Genomic DNA, 13,592 nt, shown 5'->3' with positions numbered 1-13,592 from the left:
AGACTGGAATGTGAATATTTTTTTATTGTGGCATGGACAAACTCAAGCTGTTTCAAACTAGTAACATAAAAAAATCCTGATTGCTAAAACAAAATTCAGTGCATGTATTTGCCGGATCCCTTCCCCATATCCACATAATGGGAAACAATTTAGTTAAATCTGACTCTGTATTTACAGCAACTGTATTTCAATTACGACGGAATTAATAGTGTACAGGCCATGGCATGTTTATTTTTGGTACAAAAAGTCCCAACCATCCCAAACAATTGGAAGATATTTTAAGGCCTCCAAAAAATGTTTATTTATCCACCAGATAACCCAACATAAGCCAAACTTTCACAGAGGGCTGATACAAAGTTTCTATCGTATCAAGTCACAAATACCCTCACACTCTAACTCAAATCGCAATGAGACATTTTTTTCCACGTCCTTAATCAGATTTCTCCTTTTCTTTCATGTGCAAAAAGACGATGCTGAAGACGAAGAGTCCCGCCATCATTGAGAAGACACTAGCATAATAGGGGTAGGCAGTTGGGATGAAGCGCTCGTACTGAGTGTGCTGCAACGGACGCACAGATACCTGTGGGGAAGATAAATGATAGACGTTTGTGAGCAAGTATAACTAGTAACAAAAAAATAAATCAGTCGACATTGTGATCAGTCTATTAATACATAACCAGGAATTTGTCTAAATCCTCTCACCTGAGTGGCAGAGTACAGATGCGTGTATCCTAGTCTGTTGTAGTCTACTTTAAACTGGAACACTCCATAGACATCAGGAAGTGTGAACTCAACACTATATTTGCCTCCTGTTGGATAGAAAAAAATAAGTGGTTAGTGTTTTCATCAACTTTAAAGCTCAAACATAAGACCTGCCCGATTGCTGTATTAGTATCCCCATTTTAAAGTGGTGCAACTGAATGAATGAATGTGAAAGTTAATCTGACTAATGTTTTATTTGATATAAAGCTCAGAAGAATTATTATACAGCACTATTATTCTAAGTAAAACATGCACAGTGTTCCTCTTGGGAATGGAGTAGTGGCATCTGTTTCCAATGTCCACTTCAAAGAGTTTGGGGGGCGTAGCGGCACCAATGCCAATTTATATTTGATCAGTCACCATTCGATTATTATGTCAAACAACGAAAATGTTACAATACATGAAAGCCTTTTCTATATATACACAACATTAACATCAGACCCAGCAGCACTGCTATGTTATTGCATAACTTCTTGTAAGAGATTCAGATCTCCCAGAGCCTGGGCGGGAAACCAAAACCTGCCACGCTTCCTCTTTTGATAGAGATTTATATCGAAAAAAATACTAATTTGGAGTGAACTTTCAAGAAGTTTTTTTTCTAGTTGCCGATTAAAAAGTGTTGAAGACACTTTTTTTTGCAGATTACTACTTCGGGCTGAGTTTGGTCTAAATAGTGAAAAAAAAGTGTAAAGCGCTGATGACCCAGATTTGAGCTGGTCTGCCAGAATAATCTAAAATGAACGTTCTTTGCATTTTTCTACACGTCACTACCATCTCCTACTAGACAACAGGCGTTTCATGGCCACCAGGGCGGCGCTGCGTCCTAAATGGAGGTCCATACCGTTCTTTTTGAGGTACGTCCTGACGAAGGGGTCGATCCTCACAAACTCCAGCTGAATGTCGTGACCGTTGAAGGGAACCCAACGGCCCTCAGAGAGCATCTCAATGACCACGCTGTACTCCTGGGAGACAAAGTTCAAACATTCATCAGACCACCAGTGCAGTGCTGGAACTCAGTGTTCAGGTGAACAATAAAACTGTGGACATATTTGTATTCCGTTGACAGGCTTTCGCGTTGCCTATGCATGTTTTCACTGAATATATGCATGTTACATAAACAATACAATATACAAAAAGCTCAATGAGGACAAAAATATTATAAAAAAAAAAAAAGGTACCACAGGTTAAAAAAAACAAATGTAGACCAAACAAAATAACCCTATCATAAACTACGTGATGTCTGCTGACATCTGTGGTCCACTGAATTTAGTTTGATCTTAAGCACTCACCACCAGATCAGCGATGGTGTAGGCGGCGGGGGGAGTGGTCTCGCCCACTTTGCGATGGGTGACGGCTCCCACGCGGAGGACCCCGGCCTCCTTGAACACCCAGCTGGACAGAGCCTCAGCCAGCTCCAGGTTGCCAGTCTGCTCAAATCTGCGAGACGCCACATGCAGAAGACCGTTACAGTCGGCCATAACACAATCCACACGATTACTAAAACATACACTCACATTCACACACGCATGCTCAGTGCATGGTTGGAGCATAGACGTTTTTTTGGACGCTTTCACTTCCAGATCCCGTCCGTTCTCGCCACTCAAGTTCCTAATATAATCTAGATAAGAGTATCATTACATAAACAGGGCAGGGTTACCTTTCGGATCCAGGGGTAGCCTTCTGTACAGGGGAGTTGAAGAAGGCATCACTGAAGAAGTGCATGGAGCCACTGAAGACCACCCTGGCGTTGTTGCGGGCCTGGAGGCCGGCAATCAGCAGGGTGTTCTTGCCAACTGCATGGGGGTACTGGAGAAACGACATGATCATCAAGGATAGCAATGGAAGCTCGGCTCAGCAGCCAGCAGCAAAAATGAAAAAAGCCACTAAGACAAAAATATCTGAAAAGGAATGTACGTGCAGCATACATAAATGTCATGCGTTTAGTTTTTTTTTTTTCTAGAGAGACAAGGGACTAAGATGCAGATACACTTAACGTCTTGTTCAGTTAGTCATAGCTTGAAAATAAACACAGGTGAATTATGTTAGACTTCGGCCCAATCCCATTTCTACCCCTTACCCCTCCCCTTGTTTTGAAGGGGTAAGGGGAAGGGGTAAGGGGTAGAAATGGGATTGGGCCTTCTTGTCCAGGAGTTCAGTGCTACCTGAGAGATAGGCCTGTCGGGGAAGAAGGAGTAGGAGGTGGAGGAGCCGGTCAGAATGTCCAGGACAAGGGGGTTTTCTGGGTCTGCCACCATGCTAAGGGTGAGGGAATACAGGACGTTATTAGCGTTGGAAATCCCAAAATCAAAATCATGAATACGAATTTAAAAACGGTTGACAATGCTTACCCGACACCCTTGAACAGAATGGGTTTGTTGGTGGGCGTTCCCACAATAGTTGGGGCCTTCAACAGGTTCTCTGGGTCGGCGACGATTAAAGTGTGCTGCAGAGGAAAAGAATGAGGTCTCATTTGGGTGTTGATAAAAAAATGTTTCTGTTGATGCTTTGCATGATATGAAAAACTTCTGACAAAGGATGGGATTCAAAATATATCTGCTTACCTCGCCAGGATCGGACACATCAAAGTTGTGATGATCGATTACGGCGGTCTTCTCCTCATCAAATTCAATGCCACATTCACTGCCCAGCTCTCTTAAAGGGTCACCTATGTCCAAACAAATAGGGGGAAATTGTTGTCTCAAAGAAAAACCAAAACAGCCTAAAGTTCCGGTTTGTGCATGTGTACTTCTGATTGGATGCAAGTGACTCGTATGAAATTAACCCTTTCACCATGCAAATATTTGTTACATGATCTGAAATGCATTGGCTTTAAAACTGACCAATGTCTGAATTGGCAGCAACAAGGACGTTTCCACCGCCGTCAATGAATGATGTAATGGTCTCCACATTGATGTTTCCTCCGAAATCTGAAGTAGAAAATTGCACACATGATTTTTAAACATACAAAATGAAAAGTTGATAACCAATGGGGAAACTTGACAGAGTGTAAGGTGTTTGACGTACCTTCCACAGATGGTGCAAAGATGATTAAATGGTCATAGAGAAACTGGCCATATTTGATCAGCGACAGAGAGGGGTCATCTGCTGTCTTGAATGACAGGTCAAAACCACGATCTGAGAGACAAGAGAAAAACAACATCGTAGTCTTATCAGATCATAATAATATGCATGAGGAAGTTGTCTATATAGGACACATACGTTATTATGTAATAATAACGTATATGTTAGTACACATTGCATGTGAACAAATGACTCCATTTTCCATGATAAATACACACAATGCTTAGTAATTTACATGCGTGTCCACTTTCATCGGTTCGAACTTCACAAAGCTTGCTCATCCTGCTGCACTAAAGTCATACTTCCCTTGCATCGGCACCATACGGTTGGCCAATATACGTTTTAACTTGAAGACCCATGAGCGTTGAACAAAACTCGGACATAGAACACATAACGTTAACGTTACCTGCGAGACTGCGGAAGAAGATTGAATGGGTGTCTCGGATATTCACGTTGTCCAGCAGGACCAGAGTCTTTCCATCAGCCGACGCTGGGCTCATCAAATAGGCTAGTGTCAGACATAAAAGCACACCTTTGCCCATTTTATTTCCTCCGCTCTGGGTCGTCCCTTTTGTCTGTTTTCGGGATAATATCGAATTGGGATGGTTCGTCTGCACGGCTGCTGTCAACGTCGCCATTTTGCTGCAGAAGTCGACGTCAGCTTTAGCAGTAGCTGAACCCTGAACCCGGACGTTAACCAATCAGGAAGAGAAACGCGTCGCAACGATTCCAGCTCCACCAATAGCATTACAGCATTATTATAACACTGGCTCGTCCCATTGTTTGCATGGATAGATTGGGAGCCACGTACTGATGTTAAGACATCTTTACGTTTTTTAAACACAGACAGCTTCATCTACATTATTTTATTCGTCTGCAGTCGTTCGGTTTTGTTTTATGATGTAAACAAGTACGCTTTACAATGCATTTGATATCTGCATTTAATTAGCATTGTAACAACGTGTTGTGCTTATTTACTCTAATGAACAGAGTTTATTAAACACTGGCAACAATGTTATTGGTATGTTGTGAATCAGTTTAAGCAGTATTTTCCCACTATTAACATTATACTATTTAAGCTCGTCCAGTACAATAAACGTCATTCAATTAAACTAAAGGACGGCAAATTATCACCATTATACCCTCAATTATTGAGTTTTGTCATGGATTTACAACGTTAACTCAACAAAAAAAAAAAATTAGACATGACAAAGATTTATCATGCACATAATATACATTTCCTGCCAATATGTGAGCATCTTCCAGCTCATGCATACAAAAACAAATCTATTGACACAGACATGTTAGCCACAATAGTTCTACAACGCTGTACAATAGTCTTTCATGAAAATACAACTTAGTAAAATATAATGACAATGTACACATTTCATTTGGACGGTTTATGAGCCATTCATTTTAGTGCATTCATTCATTTAGTACTATTCACCGACACTGGTGACCTTACAAATGATGCTCAGACGCAGTTTACCTGTAGAACCCATGGTGGAGAAACATTATCTCTCAAGCCATAGATAAATTACTTAAAGTAAAATACATTTCTTTAATAAAAATGTATCGTCAATATAGTTTTTTCTTCGTTCATAAATTATTTAAACTCTCCTCAGTCCGTACCCCAGAAGGACAGGTGTGTCACTGAGCCACACGCCTGTTAGAACGTGACTCGTTTACACCGTCACCATGACATCCCCCTCCAGCTCTGCTTCCGTCTTCACCTTAACCTCCGAAGCATCGACTTCCCCTTCCGCCACAGCCTCAACATCTAACCCCAAAGGAGCGTCCGTATGGCCCACCGCCTCCCCTTCACTTCCCCTCTGTCCCCTCCTCCTCCTGCTCCTCCTGCTCCTCCACCTCCTCCGCAGGCATAGTCTTTCCATCCCTCCATCCCCTCCCTCTCCTCCTTCCTCCTCCTCCTCCTCCTCTTGCTCCTGGCCCTCCTCGTCGCCCTCTCTTCCCGCCTCCTGAGTGCGGTACAGCACCTCCCCCTCCTGGATGACGTGCTGTGGGGCCGACTGCCACGTGGCGGCCCCTCGTCCCCCTCCGTGGTGTACTGGTAGTAGTCTCCGTCCGCCTGGAACATGACCAGGGCCTGGGCCGTGTGGATGCGGACGTGCTGGGCCAGCGAGTTGGCGTCGAGGAACTTGTCGCCGCACGAGTCGCACGCGTACAGGATCTGCGTGTTGGGGTCTGGGGCAGAGAAAACGTGCACATGATGTGAAAAAAGGACGTCCTCTTGTTTTGTGATGTGAACGACAAGTGATGAAGAAATAGCTGCGGGTTAATGCAGCGTCTCACCCGCTTCCTGCACTTTCTCCACAGCCTTGGTGATCTCTGCTTTGAGGGCTTCGGTGTCATCTGTTGACACAGAAGTAGTCACCGGAACCACTGTGTCATTAGACATGATGAAAGCACATCGTTTGGTTAGCAGAAGAAGAGCTCTGCGTAGCACCAGTCGGCCCGGCAGTTCTACCTTTTGCCCTTTTCTCTACTGCGATTAGAATAATAATTCAAATTGTGTAGAACTTTCTAAAACACTCAAGACACTTTACACTACAAGACTAATAATAATACAAATGAAACAAGCGAATATCAACAGAAAGCCTGGTTAAAACTTAAAAGCATCCCGACTACAAGTGAATAACACAACTATAACAACAGCTTGTGTCCTAAGCACGTCCCGGACCCTCCAATCAGAGCCCCTCCTGTGGCGGGCGCCCTCACCTGTGAGTTGAGCCACGGTGCTGGCCGCCAGCGCCACGATGTCCTCCGTGGTCACCGTGACGATGTTGACCTCCCCCGAGGTGACCATGTCGTCCAGGCCGTCGATGGCCTCGTCCGAGCTGCCGGCCAGCACCAGCCTCTTCATGCCCGCCTTGCCCTGGTGCACGGTGCGCACGTGGGAGCGCAGGTTGTCCACGCGGTTGAACCCGCGGCCGCATTTGTCGCACAGGTACGGCTTCTCTCCTGGGATGGACGGGTCGCAGGGTGGTAAGTGCGAGATCGTTTGTATGAGGAAGAAAGAAAGATAGAGGAGGGGGAAGGGGAAGTAGAGCTAAGGTTGAAGAATGATGTGAAAGCACTTCTGAAGTTTAAGTTTGGCAGTTTGGGAACAGTTTCCAGTCGTTGGAAATTGTGAGGCAAATATGTTTTTTGGATTGGATCAATACTTAAAAAGGACAAGGCAAGTCTGGGTGATCAAAATCATTGGAATCGTCTCTCCTGGCTTCATTAAGACCTAAAGACCTTGTCTAAATCTATTTGCTGTGCTGAGCATTTCGCTTGAGGGCGCCTGAATCTATTTAAAGAATATAGTAGGTTATATTAATAAAGTAATAATGAAATGACTACTTCTTTATCTAGTGCAACCTAACCACATTATTCCTTCACCTATTGAGCTGTAGTCACAGGATGTGGTCGGTCCAGTGAGACGGAAATGATTACAAACTCAGCGATCAGATTATCATAATTTAGGAGTTAACGTTTATGTATTCAGGAAGTCTCCACTGAGGTGAGCCACCTCTTTTGCAAAAGAGAACTGATAGCGACTGGTGGGATTGGTGCGACACACAGATTAACACTGGCCTATTTTCTTTGAATCAACAGGTGGATTCTGTAATCAGGCGGTAACCTGTGCGGATAATGATGCTATCAGACTGTTACCTGTGTGGATGATGATGTGCTTGGACAGGTCTCCCCCGTTGACAAATGCCTTATTGCACATATTACACTTGTGTGGACGGACGTTGTCATGGTGACGAATGTGATTGGCCAGTTGGCTGGACTGGACGAACCTGTCCCAGGAGGCATGATCAAATACAAAAGAAAGAAAGAAAGAAAGAAATAGTTATTTATTTATCTCCTTTGTCTTCGTTAACCAAACACATCACCGTATATTCCACAAAGGTCAGGGTCCCTCCATGATGTTATAACATATTAAGTCCACGCAGTTACAGGTTGATATATTACTTATTACAAGGGCTGTGACCAGGGACACTGTCATGTTAATTGTTAGCAATGTGGTACTGAGATGCCAAGCCATTAAAATAACTAACCATGGCAACCCCAACAACAACAAAAATAAAAATGGCTGACACTCTCTGACCTCTTCCCGCAGCGGTCGCAGACGTAGGGCTTCTCTCCCGTGTTGCTGGCGGACCGTGGGCGATGAGGGAGCTGGCCTGGGTGAAGGACTTCCCACACACCAGGCAGAGGCAGGGCTTCTCCCTGCAGCACGGAGACATCACCATGCGGTCCACTTACTATTGTTTAGCCCTCAATCACAGCCACAGTCTCAAAGGGCCTTGAGGGTGGTTAGCAGTGCCGTTGGTATCATAATGGACAGCCATAATGGTAGCATTACAGCAAAACAGTTGAGGTAACATTCTCACTTAGTTTTAAGTCTGCACACTCAGTTTCACTACAACGGTAGTCCTAGTTCTCCTACGAGGGGACCCCCATCTTCATATGCCTTCTCAAACGACATTTATTGTCGTTTGGTGGGGAAATGTTCCTTGTTGTTTTGACATCTGATGATGGTTATGGTGAGGGATTGTGGGACAAAGTGCAGTGATGTCGTGTGGGGGTCATGTGCTAAGTGTGTGTGCTACCCACCTGTGTGTATTCGTTCGTGCCGTTGCAGCGCTCCTGGGTCGGCGAAGGCCCGCTTGCAGTGCATGCAGATGTAGGGCTTCTCGCCACTGTGCACGCGCAGGTGACGCTTCAGGTTTCCTGAGGAGGTGCAAGGAACACACACACACAACACTCAGCGAGAGCCGGTCCGCAGCACAAGGGCGATGAGGTGATAGGGGATGAGATGCGATAGCTGCTCTCTTTTAGCTGCTGCTTGCTTCATGTCCTGCTTGCTTGCAATGATGTGTTGTGATTATTCCTCTGCTTGTGTGTCATTTGTCTATATGAATATTATGCGTTTGCAATTTTTGGTCAATGTATATATCTGTCATTACTTCATTACCGTTTTTAACAACTGTCCAATCTTGGAACCTCAAGGGCCTGTTCTGCTTTTGCTTTGATGTACTCGTGGCTAATTCTGGCACATTCATACCATGTGCATTTTTTCATTTGTTTTTATTCACAACTATAAACAATAAATAGGATAATGAAGACTTCAATATCCCATCCTTAACTTATATTCAAATCATATCGAAAATATTGCACACAGTAAAAATGATGTTTGAGCTCACCTGAAGTTGTAAACTGTTTCCCACACTCTCTGCATTTGAGAGGGCCGTCAGCTATGTGGATCTTTAAATGAGCCTTCAGATTCCCCATCTGAGGAAAGCATTTCAACATGAATATAATATGAATCGCCAAAACCTATGGGTCTAACATCCATGAAATAAAGATAATCCAAACTACATCTGGTTGTGATAAAAAATACTTCATTTTGGGACACAAAACGTTTTTGATCTTGATATATTAAATATATTATATGTGGTTACAGAGTGAGTCTCTCTCGCTCTTTAGAATATTCTTTTACTAGCTTATTGCCACACGATACACTAGGGTTCTGATTGAAGACTGCCCTGCAATCCTCCATTATGTGGACCGGATTGAAGACTGCCCTGCACTTTTATACTCTCCAGAACCGATTGAGGACTGCCCTGCACTACTCTTCTCTAGAGACCTGTGAAGTCTGCCCTGAACTACTTTAACTATGTGGACCTGATTAAAGGACTGCCCTGCACTACTTTAAAATGCAGACCTGATTGAAGACTGCCCTGCACTTTCATACTCTCCAGACCTGATTGAAGACTGTCATGCACCACGCTCCTCCGCTGACCTGATTGAAGCGCTTGTCACAGTGCGGGCATTTGTTCCCCTTGTCCGTGTCGTGGGTCTCCAGGTGCCTCATCTTGGCGGGTGGGTCGGAGAAGGCCTTGTCGCAGAAGTCGCAGTTGTACGGCTTCTCGCCGCTGTGCACCAGTGGTGGCGCTTCATGTTGCCCGACGTGGTTGAAGAGCTTCCGCACACCGCCGCAGCTGTAGCGCGCCTCTCCCGTGTGCCGCTTGCGGTGCAGGTTGAGCAGTGCTGATCTGCCGTAAGCTCTTCCCACACGTGAGCAGCAGTATGGCTTCAGAGGGCTGCAGGGGGGAGACAAAACCTCACTTGTATTCAATGTGTTGTGTGTGAAGCTCCCCTTCATGATTTATAACGAGTACGATTATCTTATCCTAATGGCAATAGGTGTTTTAAAAGTGAAAATGACTGATGATTGAATGTGTAACCTAAGATATAACAGCATGGAAGAGATGGCAGAAGATGCATATTTGTATGAGGTGCATTTTCTTTATGACCTTTCTATTAATTGTTTTGGGAATAAATCACATTTACGAGGAGGAACCGATCGAAGAAATAATGCAGGTTGGACGTTGCTTATGCATTTTTAAATCATCATCACTCTATTGGGATTAATGGGGAACAATTCTGCATTTGGCATAGTTATTTTATAGACAATATGCAGAATCTTTTCACTTGTACGCATCTATATAGACTGCTTGATCTATCCAGTTTGTAAAGGTGAGTAAAATGACGCAATAAAAGCCCCTCTCACGTGAACGCGCATTGAAACCTAAAGCGGAAAACCTGGCTAGACTAATTGATCCAAAGTGGGCTTCGTAGTACCATTTAACTCTGATCGCGAGTTGCGTCTCTGTCTTTCCCAAGAAAGCCTGGGTATGTTCAGCGAGGTTCGTAGTACAGGGCACTGGTCTACCTAGGATAAGATTGTACTAACAAGGCTGAAACCATTGGTCCAAAAGCTGCCACTGTGCGAATAACCTGTTTCTTTCAACTGTGCAAAATACTGACCTGTGTGTTTTCCTCATGAGCCTTGCATGCCGCGGGTCTGAGAAAGCTTATGGCAGTCCCGACAGCTGAATGGCTTTTCTCCCGTGTGGATGCGAATGTGCCTTTTGAAATTGCCTGTGTGCGTAAATTTCTTTCCGCAATCCTGGAACAAAAGACATTTGACAGTGAATGACCTTCTCTGAACCAGTAATCCTTTCAAGATGAATTACTAAACGATGATATCGTTACCAACATAATGTGTTGCAAATTAACACACTCAAGTATGCACACGCACAGCTCTCACCTCACACTTGTGGGTCACGGAGCTGTAAGGCTTCGACTCGGATCGTCCGTTGGCCGACCCCGTCGGCGTGCTCCTTCCCTCCTGGTTCCCGCCTGACTCCTCCTCCTCATCATCCTCCTCCTCTTCCTCCTCGTCCTCCTCCTCCTCCTCCTCATCTCCCAGGTCTTTGGTTAACTCACAGTCCTCCTCCCCGTCCACCATGTGGCCGTACTTCGTTGTCCTCCTGGTTCTCCTCCCCATGTTCTCCTCCTCCTCCTCCTCCTTCTTCTTCGGGGCCCGGAGGGCCCGGGGGCTCCTCCTGCTTCACCCGCTTCGGAGCGCTCTCCTCATCCGTGTCATTATCTTCAGAGGAAGAGGAGGAGGAGGAGGAGGAGGAGGCGGAGAAGAGGAAGAAGAAGAGGAGGAGGAGGAGGAGGGGGAGGAGGAGGAGGAGGAAGAGGAGAAGAAGAAGAAGAAGAAGAAGAAGAAGAAGAAGAAGAAGAAGAAGAAGAAGAAGAAGAAGAAGAAGAAGAAGAAGAAGAAGAAGAAAGAAGAAGAAGAAGAAGAAGGCAGACGTTTTAATAACATGACATAAAGACATACGTGTCATATATGTGACAATGGCAGACACAATCTTAACGCGCCGCTTGTTAAGGGATCGACTCGGTGGGGGTCCTCACCGGGTGGGAAGTTTCGGCGAGGAGCTCTCCTGATTCTCCGGCCCCTGGAGCTCATGTACACCGACCCCCCCGAACGGCTCCACTGGGATTCTGGAAAATTAGAACAAATTAACTCCAGCTGAGCAACACAAGGAACCTAATGGACATATCAGTAAGCCTGCACTCTTAATTAAAGTTGGAAACTAAAAGTAACTTTGAGGAATTGAAGGAGAAATATCCACACTAAATGTGAAACAAGTCCGAAGGGGTTTACTAACTAGGCGTGTAGTCAGCATCCCTTGGGTCGTCTTGAAACTCTTGAACGTCCTTCACAACGCTCTCTCCCCCTCGGAGCCCACAGGGGCCTTTGTCTGGGCAGCCAGCACTTTGAGTGGGGAGCTTTTAGGCGGTCGCCCCCTCCCTGGGTGGGTTCTGCCGGGGCTGGGAGACGCCACTGGCGGGGCTGTGTGTTCAGTGGGTTCGCCTGCTGCTGTCTCCTGCGCTTTTTCTGCCAAATCAGCACTCTGGGTCTGTGTCTCCTCTGCTTTGGGAAGCACCTCTCCAGGGTCCTGTTCCGGCTTCTCTCTGGCCTCTTCTTCTTTTTCTTTGGTTTTGGTAAGAACGCCAAAGGAAAGGAGAATGAATTAGGTACGGATCAATTGTCTTGACCACAGAGAAACACATCAGAGGAAACGCCAACATATCAGCAAACCAGTCAATAATGCGACTTTAGATGAAATTATTGTTGAAGTAATGAAACATTTGCATTTGTGGATTTAATATATTTTAATACAATTATACACTCTGTATAAAAAGTCTGTTTCCAAATCGAATAGCGGTGGTTGGTTGAAAAGGACCTTGCCAATCCTTAAAAATAACTTCCTTTGGATGCAAGCAGCTAGCCTATGCAATGTCTGTAGAACCCACCTGCAGAGAAATCTGCTATGAGCGAAGGTACGGGAGCTGTGACCGACTGGTAGGCGGAACAAGCGTTGACCACTTCCTGCATCTGGAGGAAAGTTGGCCACAGCCAACACGTCCTCCATGTTCTGACAGCTGAGGCTGAGCTTAGCTGTGTACATGAATTCCAGAACCTGGCCCAAACCTAGAGTCAAACCCAGGGGAATACAAACTCTTCAGCAGGCAGCAAGTCGATAGAAGAGGCTATAGCTGATGTAGTTCATCTTGGTTGGAATGCTTGTTATAACTTTGTCGTACAGTCTTTTATAATCAAATATTAGTGGGGGGTGGGGGTAACAGTCTGAAATAATATTGTAAAATGTTTGATTATTGGTTGAATATGTACATTAAACCCAATTCATAACCATAACCCATGAGGGACAAACCTGCAAAATGCTTAAATATTTAAACAAAGTGAAATGAAGCAAATACTCTGAAGACTCTAGCCTTGCCTTGTTTATTTGAACATCAAGACAAGCAGAGACTATAAGTAACCTAATTTAAAAAGTCACATTCATCAACACATTAAATTAAGAAGAGACCTGCAGCATTGCTGATGTCCAGATGCACCACGTCGTTCTGGTCGATGAACAGGGTGCGGAAGTAGGAACTACAGGCCGCCAGAACCGCTTTGTGGGCCTTGAAATCACTCCATCCACCACGAAGGTGCAGTCACACAGCAGGGCCCATCTGGCGCTGCTGGTTTAGCTGCTCCAGGACTTTCCCACTATGCCATGGGAAGTCCAATCTTCGATGATGACAAACTTCTGTTCAACAAGCTGTTGAAAAGCAAGGGAAAAAAATAAAAAAGTTTATTAATAACCATGGGCATAGACAAAAACATTGTCTATTTGGTTACTGGGGGCACACTGGTGTTCCATGACATTTTGAGGGATTCAGTACATAATCATGATTCAATTGGTATGTTTATGATTGTTAGATGTAATGCAAGTTTTATTATGTTTCAATACACCTTGGACAAATTTTTGCAAAACAATGTATAACATGTCCTGTATCCTGGT

The 13,592-nt window shown here is 44.8% G+C and overlaps 2 protein-coding genes across 2 annotated transcripts; both read right to left on the bottom strand.

The window, feature by feature from the left end:
• Nucleotides 1–4: 4 nt before the first annotated feature.
• Nucleotides 5–4,530, bottom strand: ddost (dolichyl-diphosphooligosaccharide--protein glycosyltransferase subunit (non-catalytic)). The gene is made up of 11 exons (XM_030361800.1): nt 4,250–4,530; nt 3,787–3,897; nt 3,603–3,689; nt 3,324–3,427; nt 3,111–3,205; nt 2,925–3,018; nt 2,420–2,568; nt 2,052–2,199; nt 1,604–1,724; nt 703–809; nt 5–580 (listed from the first exon to the last, which is right to left on the bottom strand). The coding sequence occupies exons 1-11, from the start codon at nt 4,479–4,481 to the stop codon at nt 431–433; spliced, it is 1,398 nt and encodes a 465-aa protein (XP_030217660.1). The 5' UTR covers nt 4,482–4,530; the 3' UTR covers nt 5–430.
• A 164-nt stretch (nt 4,531–4,694) lies between these two features.
• On the bottom strand, nt 4,695–13,451 carry zbtb17 (zinc finger and BTB domain containing 17). The gene is given in 17 exon segments (XM_030361079.1): nt 4,695–5,903; nt 5,906–6,048; nt 6,157–6,246; nt 6,583–6,825; nt 7,522–7,652; nt 7,964–8,016; nt 8,019–8,086; nt 8,473–8,589; nt 9,063–9,150; nt 9,662–10,018; nt 11,615–11,721; nt 12,538–12,628; nt 12,630–12,715; nt 13,113–13,220; nt 13,223–13,253; nt 13,255–13,337; nt 13,430–13,451. Coding segments are annotated over 17 exon segments (2,193 nt in total). The 3' UTR covers nt 4,695–5,528.
• Nucleotides 13,452–13,592: the final 141 nt, after the last annotated feature.

The sequence above is a fragment of the Gadus morhua genome, chromosome 7 (genome assembly GCF_902167405.1).
Source record: "Gadus morhua chromosome 7, gadMor3.0, whole genome shotgun sequence".
Lineage (NCBI taxonomy): Eukaryota > Metazoa > Chordata > Actinopteri > Gadiformes > Gadidae > Gadus > Gadus morhua.
This window is presented reverse-complemented; position numbering and strand designations above follow the sequence as displayed.